The sequence below is a fragment of the Dipteris shenzhenensis genome, chromosome 27 (assembly GCF_047967505.1).
Source record: "Dipteris shenzhenensis isolate YYH24624 ecotype China chromosome 27, Dip_SZ_1.0, whole genome shotgun sequence".
Taxonomy (NCBI): domain Eukaryota; kingdom Viridiplantae; phylum Streptophyta; class Polypodiopsida; order Gleicheniales; family Dipteridaceae; genus Dipteris; species Dipteris shenzhenensis.
Genome location: NC_141622.1, coordinates 9,934,533 through 9,948,549, shown reverse-complemented (window position 1 = coordinate 9,948,549; position 14,017 = coordinate 9,934,533). Strand labels below are relative to the sequence as shown.

Genomic DNA, 14,017 nt, shown 5'->3' with positions numbered 1-14,017 from the left:
GGACTTTGTTTGTTGTCTTGTTTCTTAGTTTTTGTGTGTGTTGATTTTCTTCTGGATTTTTTGTTAGATATGGTACAATTGTAATTGAGTGGGTGAGAAGAATCTTAAGGGATTGGTTTTGACAATATTGCAACTGCCTACTATTAGAGATCTTGGTGTCAAGTTTACATATAAGTGCCTGTAGTCTATCAATGTTATTTGATTGTCAATGGCTGTGTATCAACATTTAGTAACTTTCCTAAATTTTTAAAATTTTAGGGCATTGCAAGGTTTCTCCTTTCAATAGTCAAAGAACAAAGTTTCTCTAAGTGTAAAACCTTCCCCTAAACCTCATGCAATAGAGGTTAGCTAAGTGGTAAGTTCTTAGCTACATATAGGAGGTTTTGGGTTCAAGTCTTCATAAGTACACTCAAGAGAATATTTTGCACAAAGGGATTTTTTGAACTCCAAAGGTCCAAAAGTGCTCATGTGTAGTCTTCAAAATTCCAAAGGTTCTAAGCCAAAAAAAGGCTTTCACCTGACAAAGATCTAAAATTAGTCTCTCAGAAATTGAAAGGTGAGTTCTTCCAAAGTCTCTAAAGTACAAATGTCTTCATTTTTCTTCCAAGGTAAAGGTTTTTTTTGGTCTCATCAAAAGCCAAAGTCTACTCATCTTTGGCATAAAAAGGCATCAAGCTTTGGGGAGCATAACTTTTTCCTCAAAACTCCAAATCCAAATTTTTAAAGGCCAAAATGGAGAGCTTCCATATTCATTGTCCATTTCTTAATTGGCATGATTTGGACAACTTGACAGGTAGTAGAATTAGGAATCTTAGTGTTAGTGTGCACAAGAGTTTAAGTTGTCACCACGATGACATCAATGGGAGAATTTCCTGTGCGAGATACTTGAGTGTTTAATGGAAATAACTTCTACATCTAGAAATCTTGGACAAATAATCTAATTGTGAGTAGGAAGTTATGGGCACTTGTTGTTGATGGAAAAGTGCCAGCTCTAAAATAAGAATGCCACGCAAGCACAAAAGGATGCCTATGATGATATGAATGCAAAAAGCAATGGATATTTTTACAATATGCCTAAAGAATACAGTGTCTACCCAAGTGATGCATTTGACAGTCACATCTAAGGTATGGACTATGTTGATGTCCATTTATGAGGGTAAGACATTGGCTACATGCCTTTATTGCTTTATTTGAAGATAGGATTGGCAAATCTCCATATGGGAGAAGGTGATGCATTGTTAGATCATATGAACAATACGAAGATCCACAAGGATAGACTAACTAAGAATGGATTTGAAATGGATGATCCGGAGTTTTGTTGAATGAATACCTCATGAAAACATGAGCATCTAAGACATGCCTATAAGTGCACACATGCAGAAGAGCTAGACTAAGAAAGCATAGACTCAAGTCCAATTAGTTTACAATATTGGGACTTGTAGTCATAAAGAGACCTAAGAGCTTGCTTATTGTTATTGCTTGAAATGAACCATCCTTTTGTAGGAGTGTATACATACTTGCATATGCTTGTTCATGTGTGGGATAACACCTTCCATGCCAATGTGGCAACATGCCCTTGCTTTGCATTCTTCGGGCATACTCTTGAGGAGGATTGCAAGTGTGTCCTTTTATCCTACATTTGCATTTACACCTTTCAAATGGGTTATGATGTTTTTTATCTTATTCACAAATTATTCCATGGATTCATTAAATTTCATGTGCAATCTATAGAATTCAATCTTAAGATGAATTCTTGGTACATTGCCTTTTCTCCAAACATAATGTTCAATTCATCCCATGCATCTTTTCCATGACCTTTGGATCCCATGTGATGGATTTTATTCAGAACCAAGTGCAAACCAATGAGGGATAATGCTTCTTCATCTTTTTCCTTTGAAGTTTCACTCTGTGCCATAATTATGTCTTCTTTAGTGGCTTTCCAAAGCTTTTGGTGCATTAAGAGATACCTCATTTTGTGTAGCCCAAGTGTGGAACCCTTCCCTAGTGAATGTTGGGGTGCATAATGCCATTGCAAAGGCCTTATCATTTGAAAAAAACTTCAATATTGATAGTGTCTAATTGTATACAAGTACTTTAATGTGATAGGCATGTAGATCTTGAAAAATATTGTCTGTCTTGTGTCTACCTATGATGCTTTGTTTTTGTGTTGTTAGATGCACTATTTGGAGTCCCAATCCATGGAGTGGTCCATAGAGGCTATGGCATTCAAAATTTCCTTCAGAGGAGTAGCATAGAAGACATAATCTTAGAGCCATACATTAGACCAACCATTTTTTATTGTAGTAGAAAGGCTCTCTCATAGATTCCTCTCAAGTCTCTCACATAGGGTAGATGAGGCTAGAGTAGAAATGCTCTACAAAAAATAGCTTTCTTTCATCCTCTCTCTCATAGTATAGGCTAGAATTGAGAATATAAAGTGACATAAACCTCACTAAAATGGACCAAAATCTCTTCAAAATGGACGGAATGAGAAAATGAAGCACTCAATCTCTTTCATGAAGAAATGAACCTCACAAGATCTCTCACTCTCTCAACAAGTATTTTGCCTCAATGGAAGGTAAGAACAATGCCTAGCACCTAAGATTTGCCTACAACTAATGTAAGGTGGATGCATCCTAAGTGCACACATGATTAAGAGCTAGACTACAAAAGCATAGACTCAAGTTCAATTAGGTTACAAGTAGAGACTTATACTTGTAAAGAGACTTGAGAGCATGCTTGATGTTATTGCTTGAAATGAACCTCCCTTATGTTGAAGGTGCATTGGCAGCAAAGATGTGTAATATGTAGCTCAAAGGCAAGAACCTCAAAGAAATGCATAGCATGGTGAAAGTCCAAGCTTGGATAGCACAAGACCATCAAAGACAATAGAGACGGTAATATTTTGATAAGCAAAATTCATCTGCAAATAGCAAAATCGAATGCTATGAATGTGTTAAGCTAGGTCATATTGCTAGAGATTGTTATTGGAAGCCAAAGGCTATACCTAGTAATAATGGCAAGAAACAATGGATGGCACATGGAATAGAAGTAGAGTATGCTTTTGATGGATCAAAAAGGGGTGATGCCTCATGCATGATTTTTTGTGCAATGACAAGGATGTTGATTGTCATAGACATGTCATGCAAAGACCTTAAACATCTCAAGAACATAAAATTATGCACATCATTGAGTGCATCAAAGAAAATTGACTGTGAGGTGTGAATAGTGGATTCTAGTGCATCACTACACATGTGTTGTAGATGTGATTTGTTCAATACACTTAATCTAGTCAAGGATATCCAAATGTTCATCTAGGAGACAATCATCCACTTTTAGTTAAGGGAATTGGTAACATATGAGTTTAGCTTTCTTAACGGAAAGGTAAAATTCATTTGTGATGTTCTTCATGTGCGAGAACTGGCCATGAATCTATTGTTAGTGATACAATGATTAAAAGATTCAAACTCTCTTTGATGACAAGAAGGCGCTCTTGTTTACTTGGGAAGAGATTATTAGACATGGATTGAGAGATGACATTTTCTATAAGTTGGTAGTCATAATCTCTAGTCAAAGAGTATGCATGATTGTACATAAAAACTCTTTGTTATTGCACCAAAGGGATGGGCATATCCACTTTAGATGCATGCGATTGCTTTAACAAAGAATATGGTAAAAGGACTATCCACTTCAGATGCATGCAGTTGCTTAAACAAAGAATATGGTCAAAGGACTCCCATGATAGAGGGAGATTTGGTTGAAGGTAGCCTTATGGGAAACACCGTAGAGAATCTCTTCTCGAGGGTCAAGCCTTAAGAGCCAAGAGACCATTAGGGTTGGTGCATAGTGATATTACAAGGTACATGACCATATGCCATCACTCAATGGTAGCAAATATCTTATCACATTTATTGATGACTACAAGGTAACATGACCATATGCCATCACTCAATGGTAGCAAATATCTTATCACAATCATTGCACTAGTATGATGTAGATGACCCCATCGCAGTAACAATAAGCTGATCAAAGAGGTCAAGGTCAATCTTTGCTAGCTTGAAATGCATGATATGGTATTCTTGCATTATATTGTGGGTCTTGAGATAGAACAAATAGAGAAAGACATATTTTTGAGACAAACAAGGTATATTGACTCTATGCTAGAGCAGTTTGGAAAGTTGGATGCCATACCTTTGAGTATACGTATTGAGACCAGGCACAACATGCTGAAGTCGCAAAGTGCAAAATTTTAGATGCCACCTTATACCAACAAGTTGGTTGGTAAGATCCTTTACTTGATGACATTGACACGGCCTAATGTTTGCTATGTAGTAGGACTTGTTCATGGCAAAGCTATGTGTCCACCATTCAAATGGTGTGAAGTGGATTTTTAGATACTTTTGTGGGAAGCCAGTCATAGGTTGGCATATCTCAAAGAGAGCCCATATGAAGAACCATATCTTGAGGGGTTTTCTGATGCAAATTTGAGAGGAAGACCCAAACACAAGTCTATTTTAAGATACACACTCATGCTGAATTCTCATTATATGTCTTGGTCTAGCAAGAATCAAGAAAACATGGCATTACCTATAGCAAAGTTGAGTATAGATCTCTTGTATACTGTATAGCACCAAGCAAGGGGGAATTGCATGCAAAGTTAAGCAACAAAGGCAGTTTGCAGAGGATTTTTTGCCAAAAGAGGTAGCCATAGATGCTACCCATTTCTTTCCTACCCCATGGTGGGAGCTCTCTTCTTTGAACCCATAAAAACCTTGCCAGTGTGTTGCTAGGTCATATGGAGTAGGGGCCATGGCTTTTGAAGTGAGCAATCGAGGTCCACCAAATCCTACATGTCCCTCTTGGTCATCTAGACCATGTCACCGTGCGACAACTTGGATAGGTCCTCATTCAAGATAAGGAATTTGAAAACCAAGTCTTGAATTTGGGACAGTGCTTGAATGATGTAGAGAATCCCTTTCAACCATAGGTGCTATGATCTTGGCTTGCCCTAGCTATGCACCCATGCTTGCCTTCATCTACTATAAATGTTTGTGTTGTGATTAACAATGCAACCAAAGTTGTTGGATTTCATTGTCCATGGGATGTTTTAGCAAGCTGCATCTACTTGTGATGGATGCACTACTTGTTTTAGCAGGCTTGTTTAGTGTAGTATGATCACTCAGGATCTTTTTTAGCTTCATCATAAGGTTCATGATGAGGACTTGAAGAGTAGTCTTCGAGACTTGGAGATTGGCATAAATTTAATGGAGGTGTTGCTGCAGCTATTATTGATGGGCCCTCTTTTTGTTGAAGTGCAATACCTATGGAGGTACTGAGTTGGCTATGATGTGGCCAAGCAGTTTAAGGGAAAAGGCCTTCTTAACTCAAAATGTGCCATGTCTTCTAGATCTTAGTGCATACGATGACATTTTGGTTGAAATGGAACAAACTATCAACATTAATGGACTCCATACAATGATGCTTAGAGAATAATTCTTGTTAAGTTGGTAGTTGTGACTCTGGGAGCTTGAACTTTGGTAGCTTCAACGTGGCTATTTGGCTAGCCTAGATGATTGAGACTACCTAAAGCATTGAGACCTACCTTGGCCTGCATTATGCTTGGATCTATTGTCTTGCTCCTCTTGCCTATCCAGTGGCTCAGTTGTGGTGTGATCTCATTCCACATGGTTAGTTGGTAGCCACGAGAGCGACTTGCTTGCTGGCTCAAGTCTCTTCTCTGCATCCTTGGGTGCGTTAGACCTTGTCTTTGGCATAGCGGTGAGTAGCATCTACTTGATAGTTGGACTTTGTTGTCCACCTTCCACACTAGATGATGAGATGATATTTGTTGGACTATATCCTAACCATTGCAAGTAAAGGTGGTTCATGGATTTTAGCCATCCTAGCATACTGCAAGGTAACATGTTCAGTTCTTTTTAGTATAGGTAGACCTATTCCTAAGCAAAAATTTGATTAGAATGGGAATATGATTGCCTAAGATAATCAATATACTTCAATCCATGTTTCGTATGGAAGTGCTCATAATTTTTATCGTTTAAAAAAAGTCCAAGGCAATATTACTTTAATTGCTTTACTAATAAACTTTCTAGACCCTTGGTGATGCCATTACACTAGATATGGATTGTTGAAACTTTTTGTTGATATATATCTCGATATTTGTCGAGCATACCAATAAGGTAACCTATGTTAATATTGATGATGTTATTGTCAAACATATAAAAAAGGATACTGATGTTGGTATTACAGCTACACCAATAAATCTTCAGAAGACAACATTTTTGGCACTTTACTAATTTTTTGGATGATCGATCTTTTTTAGTAGTAAAAATATTATATATACTAGAAGTCTAGTAAAAAAAATGATAGAAATAGGCCTATATTAGTACTAAGAGAGAGAGAAAGGAAGTTGTATGATTGTCATGACTCAAGGATAAAGAGCATTCTTTGATAGAACATGTTCGTTTCATGATGCAAACAATACCCCATGCTTCGCAAATGAAGAATACAAAGTATTCTTTGACATATAAAATGATGCAAATAGAACACTTTCTATCCTTCTTGTCCTTGACATACAAATTAAAGAATAGAAAGGGGTGCGTCAATTTTACGAGCAAAAACCTATGAGCAGATTTATCCGAGCATGTTTTTCAAGAGATGTAAAAAATTGTATTTCTTTTGGAAACATGGTTTTAACACTTTTATTTTCACTAGAACTAGATCCCTTTATCATAAAAACATACAAAATTGTCACTCATTCAATTTTACATAACACAAATTTTCTTCTTCATAGACATCCTTTGTACCCCTGTCATTATCTTCAAAAAGTGTTGAAAAATAATTCATTTAAGAAACATCCCTCATAATCACTCTCAATGTAATAATATTATAGATATATAATTACTTATTAAACACATTTATATCAATATGACAAGAGCTTTCTAGTATTTTAATAGCATAGATAACGAGATATTTATGGATATGTTTCTAAAGAAGTTTAAATTACTATAAATAAGTATTAACTTGGGCTTATATATCACTCTCATAAAATATATGTAATATTTAATACTATAGATGCAAGATTTTTTAAAATATAACCCCATCGATGTCCTCAAATGGGATTTTCGGATCAATTTAAGTGGCTGAATGACTATATTCGGACATGAGATGTGAAAGTTATGCGACTTTTAAAAGTTTTGTCCATGGTAGTTTCGGAAGGCCTCCTTCAAAGGGGTTTCGCTGGCAAAACTACCTTTATGGCTTACTTCAATGAGTTTTCTTTGGATAAACCATTTTATAGGCTAGGTTGAGAGAGGATTTCAAATGTCACCCCCTATTAAGTAAAAGTTGTAAGAAGGATCATAAGGAAAATTTCATAGAGAAGTCTACTCTACATGTGGGTTTCTTAAAAAGCCATCCCATTATGTTACTCACCATTCCCAAAGATTCATGTAAAGATTTGTGTATAAAATAGGCATTGCTATAATACTTTGCATATTTCTAAGTGAAACTAGGTTTTGTTCTGATCTATTTTTGCCATATTTTTACATAGTTGGAAGCTTTTTTTTTCCTTCGCTCAGACGCTTGAAAGATTTGGCTCGAAAAATGCTCATCCCCAATAGAAAGTGTTCATTGACATATAAGTTGATGCAAAACATTTTCTTTTGATGTTTGGAGAAAGTGATGCAAGTGCTTGAATGTCCCATGTTTCAACTATATCCCATGCTCCAGGAGTGAAGAATAGAAAGTGTTCTTTTGACTCATAAAATGATGCAAACTTTTTCCATGCTTGTTTTGAAGTTGGAAAAGTGATGCAAGTGCTTAGAATATCCCATATTTCATGACAAAAGGATAGAGAGCCTTATGACTAAGAAAGCCTTAGGATATCCAACGTTTCATGACTAAAGGATTGAGAGCATTGGAGTGTTATGACTCTAAAAGGGATACAAACATATCCCATGCTCTTTTTGATGTTTGGAGAGGAGATGCAAATGTATCCCATGCTTCTTTTAATGTTAGGAGATGAGACAATAAGATATGGAGTTGGAAAGGATAAACTCAATCTTTCAATTTCTACTAAGCAATTTGGGAGAATAAGGTATGGGGCAGATAAAGTATGGAGTTGGAAAAGGTATGAGTAAATAAGGTATGGAGTTGGAAATAATAAGTGAAAAGTTTGAGAGGATATGGTATGGACTTGGAATGATAAACTCAATCTTTGAATTTCTACTTAACAACTTAATTTTTACTAAGCGATTTGTGGAGCTGCACTGGTGTACATACCACACGGTGATCTCAATCTTTCAATTCCTACTAAGCAATCTTTCATTTTAAATCTTTCTCTATCTACTATGCAATCTTTCAATTCCTACTAATCATTTTCAATCATCCATTATCTTCTATAAAGTCTTTCCATTTCTAGTGAGCAATTTGCACCCATGCACATACCAACATGGAAAAATCAATCTTTCAATTTCTTGTAAGCAATCTTTCAACATTACACTATTTCAAGATCTAGTATACACTATTTCAATTTCTGTGAAGCAATTTGTGGAGTTGCACACCTGCACATATCACAGAGGAAGCCAGGAAGAGCTTATCGAATCGATGAACAAACCGAGAGACCCTGGCGATATTGTGCACCAGGAACCTCACAATGCCCCCAGTCCTCCTCTTCTTGCTTTGCTGTTGCAGCTTGAAGCTCTTGGGTGACGCTTCCTGCAACCTCCTCGCAAAAATCACACACGCTACCTGACTCTTCAGCGACCTCACCTTCTTCTTCTTCCTCCTTCGATTGCTCCACAGATCCTTGTCATCCCCCTCCTCCTCCATTATGCACTTTGGCTTCACCTCTTCCCTCGATTCCTCGACCTTGTTGTAATAGAGCTTCTGAATTTTGATAGTGGCCATGTGCACCTTCACCGTCCCCGTGGGCGTTGTCCCTGAGGTACCATGATCTGTCAGCACCTCCGAAGAAATGCTTGCTGAGGCCTGCTCCTCTACCTGCACTGCAAATATGTGATCTATGTAGCTCAGCAGACTGTGCTCCTTGAACGAGACACCCGATCCCAGATGGAAGCTCAGATGCTTGTTCATCGTCCATTTCTCTCTGTCCGCTAGTTCGAACGCACTGGTCTGAGCGTCTAGTAGCATCATCTGCCCCGCAAAGGCGTAGCCATACCCTGAATGGTGGGAGAGCGCGAGAGCGAGCAGGCGGTGGAGCACCACACGAGACACGGCTGGAAGCCAAGATAAGGCTTGCGAAGCCATCGCGAACAAGCGAATTTTCTCTGTGAATTTTAACCTGGTTTTGGTCAGCTGCAGCGCGACCATCAAGGTACGTGACAAGTGAAAAAATTCCTCCAGAGGGCCGACGTGCAACCCTGCCCACAGAGAGTAGAGCGTGAATGCCACGGGCATTACTTTGGGCACGAAATCAGTCCGCGAAACCATGTGCAAGAAGTGCTGCTTGTAGCCCGAGTTAATGTGTTTGGCGAGTCTGTAGTCTGCAAAGAAAGGGCACCCGAAAGTGTAGCACTGAACCTGCACAACGGAAAGCAAAGAATCAAGCTACTGAGGTTTTAAGAGTCTCCAATCCACAAAAGCTCTCTCTCGCTTTCTCTTCCTTCCTTCATTCTGTAAACTGCATAAGTTTGACTCAATCACCTAATGCATCATTATCTGTACAGCCAAGCTTGTATCATTAGCAAATTCACAGAGTTAAGATAGTTTTCAGCCCAAGAACGGAAAAAACTCTGCCTCTAATCTGCAAAGCAGGCTCTCACGACCGGGGACTAACGATAAACAATGACTTGACGCTAACAAAGTTCTGTTTCGAAGGAAAAGCAGTACAGAAAGTTAGAAAGTACAATAAGTTTATAGGTGACGTACCTGTTGATGGCACCATCGCCCAGTGGATTCCAGCAGTCTCAATGTCAACAGCGATGCCACCGCTCCTCCCAAGGAATGCCCAGTCAGAACTAGCTTCTCATTCCGGATCAGAAGATGCCTGAAATAATCTAACGGGATGCTCTTCGCACGATCAAGAAAGCCTGCGTGGGCAGCTCCGTCCCCAAGACTCATCGTCCGATGCATAATGTTGAGATCCGCCAATGCATCCCGAATGTCGGTAGTCCCTCGACAAGCCACTATGTAATGCGCGCCCGTCAAGCTCTTCACAACAAGCAGCGTCTGCTTACATCCTGAAAACCCTGCTGCTTTGAGCTCCTCATCAGAGACAAACTCGTACCGAGCAGTGGCTGGCAGGCCATACTCCTTGTCCATAGCCAGCAGCTCCTCGTGGGGGTCTTTGCCATAGACAACAGCGGAAAGGATGATGGCATCGACGAGCCAAGAGGGATGGCGGTCGCCCTTGATGATTTTACCGAGGGAAGACATGAGATGGAGCTGTAGCTGTGCGTTCGAAAGCTGAACTGAGTCCGTAGCTGAGCTATATGCCTTCCTACGAGACCATCGTTGACTGTCGCTACACGAAATTCAGCTGCGCATACAAGAGCTGCTAAAAGAGTGCTCAAATCCTTCGTCCAATATCACCTCATCCTGCTCAGAAATCTTCCCAGAAGCAATTCTGCGGCATTAATCCATAGGAAGCGTCGATAGGGAAGGCGATGGAGATTGGATCAGACGTTTGAAGGCGCAGCAGCTCATCGGTCAACATGCGTGTGTAGCCTTCTCAGCTTCACCGTCAACTTCTACCCACGCTTTTGCTCACACGTGTCCCCCATCTCTCCTCTCCCCTCTCTCCACGTGTCCCCTCTACCACCACTTGTGACCATTTTCTCCTCTTTATTATACTCTCAAGGTCTGGACTCGGAGGTCGGTGGAGGATAAATCCCCATCGTTACATCAAATAACCTTAATTCAAATTACACCCTCCCCGAAAAGGTAAATTTTAAAGAGATCCCACGTTATAGCACGACACCTCAACCAAAAACCAACTCGACAGAGACGGTTCATTAACTTCCAATAAGACAACTGGCAAATCAACAAACGGAAAGCGACACGAGACTCAATTACACAAGGACAAATGGAAATGAGCATAAGTAAATTTTGAATTTACTACAATTATGTCCACATTAACTTTATTAACGATCAGATAACCTGAAAGATGCCAGTAACCAGTTACAAAAACCAAGTAATCGGATAACCAGATAACAATATCAGTTACACAGACAAAATTGGCAAAGCCTCCAAAACTACTTAGCAAGACCTCTCAAGACGTTGCCATCACCACCAAAGATATTGAACACGCAATTAGAAAAAGAACCTCACACTTATGCATTCACTACCGACGTCAACTCGTCACCTCTTCACACCAAGATCACCAACACACCTCGCCAAACTCTTCAAAAAAGACTTGTCCTCTTGCAGAACCGAACCAAAATCCGTAACATGCCGAAAGCTTCCCACACAGCTGCAAACACCAGGAATAGAAAGTCCGCCAACAGCAGCTCCACGACTAGACAAAGGAACTCGAACACCAACACCACTAGGTCGAGAACTCACAGATCCAAGTCCACCAGCAAATACAGAATATGGAAATACATAGCCTCCACCAACACTACCACCAGGAAAACCACAAGTACTATATGCAGAAGAAGGGAATATACCAGTCCCACCACCCATAGCCACATTTTCGCCAAACACAAGCAGATACTCTTAATCAATGCCATTAGAGTAGTAGGTGGATAAAAACTCCCATCATCCTTTCTGATTTGAACTATTAATTTCTACAACATGGAATCAAACAAACGCAGATCCAAATCCTCAATCATAACAGAACTATCATTACCATTAGCTCTCGACATGACTATGTTGTACTTAGGACTTAATACTACCATTTTGCATTTTTTTGCATTTTGCATTGGTGTGGATGCTCGTTTAGTAGCTCCACTACCACAACTCGTTTGTACTAGGTTTTTCACAGTCTCATAGACCCATCGGTCTTCTGAAGACTTTAATAAACTTTCTTTCTTTCTTTCTTTCTCCTCTAAAGATCGAATCTATTCCTAGCCCATGTCTCTTTCTCCTTACTACTACCACGACCCTCATTTCAAAAATAGAACTCTCAAACACAAACTCCCCTCCAAAAATACTCCGCAAGCACCTAACCACACTACACTCTCAAAGTTCCTCAAACTCATTTCTCAGACCCACCTCAACTTCCGTCCAACCCCTAGCAAACGAAACCCGGAGTAAATCAACCTATACCAAACGAAACCCAATCAACCTGTACCAAACGAAACCCATAGCAAATGAAGCCCAAATCCTCCACTAAAGCTTGTGACGGCGAGCCTTTTCATTGCACCCGCTAGCATATCAATACTCAGCAACACCTCAATCCCTCAAACCCATAGAAAATGGCACAACACACAAAGAATCCATCAAAAAACTACCCGCAACCCGCACCATGCGAACCAAGACACTCTCAAATCCCTCCAACCTACACCAAGCAAGCACAAACCAAGAAAACTTGCACCACTCGCATAGAAACCAACAGAAGACACCCGCATGCAATGGAGAAAACACCATGCATAAGACAAGCTCGCATCGGAGATGAGAGACTCTCCAACAACTACACTCCCTCCAAGACAAAAAACTGCATGCAAAAGCCGCGAGTTGCCAAAACATGAGAATTAACTACCCAACGCCACGATGACCACCACATGTTGGTGAAACCCCCTCCCTCCAAACCTAGATGGCGGTTGGGAAAGTACTCCGATCGCCCTTTCCTAGTTGAGAAACCGTCAAGAAATTGGCTCACGGCCTTCCGACGGCTTCCCTCCTAGGAAAGGGCTCTCGAAGCACTTTCCCTCCGAGATTCTACCACATCGCCAATTCTTCATCACTTTGCATACAAAAGAAGATGTCAAAGCTCTAAGAGCATGGTAAGTGTTTTAGAGGGTGACATCTCCATCTAGGCATTAACTCGTTGATTTTGTCCTACAATACCAGAGCTTATAATCTACAAGTTTGCATTAAACATTGACCTATAATCTATGTGCTCAACCTACATTCTATAGAGCAAAAAGCTTCAATCAGTAGGTTGAAACCACAATAGAGTGAAACAAAAGGAATGGAGGGAGAATCAAGAGGCACTTTAGCCCCTCCATTGACAACTGCAACAAAGGAACCTATCAATGCAATGGTTGAGAATTGTGTTGCCACTTCCACTTATAAATATTCAAAATAGAATATGCCATCCCTCCCAAATGTCATTTCGTTCTTTGACTTCTATGCGGCCATGCATGTGGCAAAACTATAAGGCTATTCAACATGCCCACAAACAAACGCCTCAAGTTAAGACAAGTCACCCTCCTATTAACTAGGGGGATAATACTACAAAATTTCCAGAAATAATGCCATGTACCTCCTTATTTGCATTGATGTGAATTTAGTCATTGAATCATAGCATCTCAACTCTATCACTATCAAGTTCATCACTTTCCCCATCCTCCTTACAAAAACAGTTCCTAATTGTGACAACCCTATTGCTATCAACATCATTGCTTTCCCCATCCTCCTTACAAAAGGCTTCCTAATTTTGTTTTTGTTTTTTGGGGCAAAAAAGGCTTCCTAATTTTGACATCATGGGACTCATCAAATAGCTTTGATCACTTAAGATCATAGGTTAAGACTAGATGAAGAATTCACATGCTCATACATATTTAAAATGAGCATTAAGTGCTTGAATGGGAGAATCAATTCATTCTGCAAGATTATCATACTTACTTACCCGATTCAACGACTTCCAAAAAAATTCAACACTTATTGATGTGACCTCACAAAAAAATTTAACACTAAATCCTAGCGATTATATGTACTTGAAGGAAAAATTCCTAGATGTCATGTAAAGACTATTTGAATTACATGCCCTTAACAGTAGTGTTTCCATGTTGCCCTTCTATATAATCAAAGTACCATCGAGCAAGCCTATAAGCACATTAGTCCACATGAGGCCTCTTCTATAATGGGGGCT

General features: G+C 39.6%; 1 protein-coding gene across 1 annotated transcript; it reads right to left on the bottom strand.

Moving 5' to 3' along the window:
* Positions 1–8,547: 8,547 nt before the first annotated feature.
* LOC147883843 (uncharacterized) lies at positions 8,548–10,662 on the bottom strand. Its single transcript, XM_087398875.1, has 2 exons — positions 9,910–10,662; positions 8,548–9,561 (listed from the first exon to the last, which is right to left on the bottom strand). Exons 1-2 carry the CDS (start codon positions 10,414–10,416, stop codon positions 8,548–8,550), a joined length of 1,521 nt encoding a protein of 506 aa, XP_087255001.1. The 5' UTR covers positions 10,417–10,662.
* Between the last annotated feature and the right edge of the window lie 3,355 nt (positions 10,663–14,017).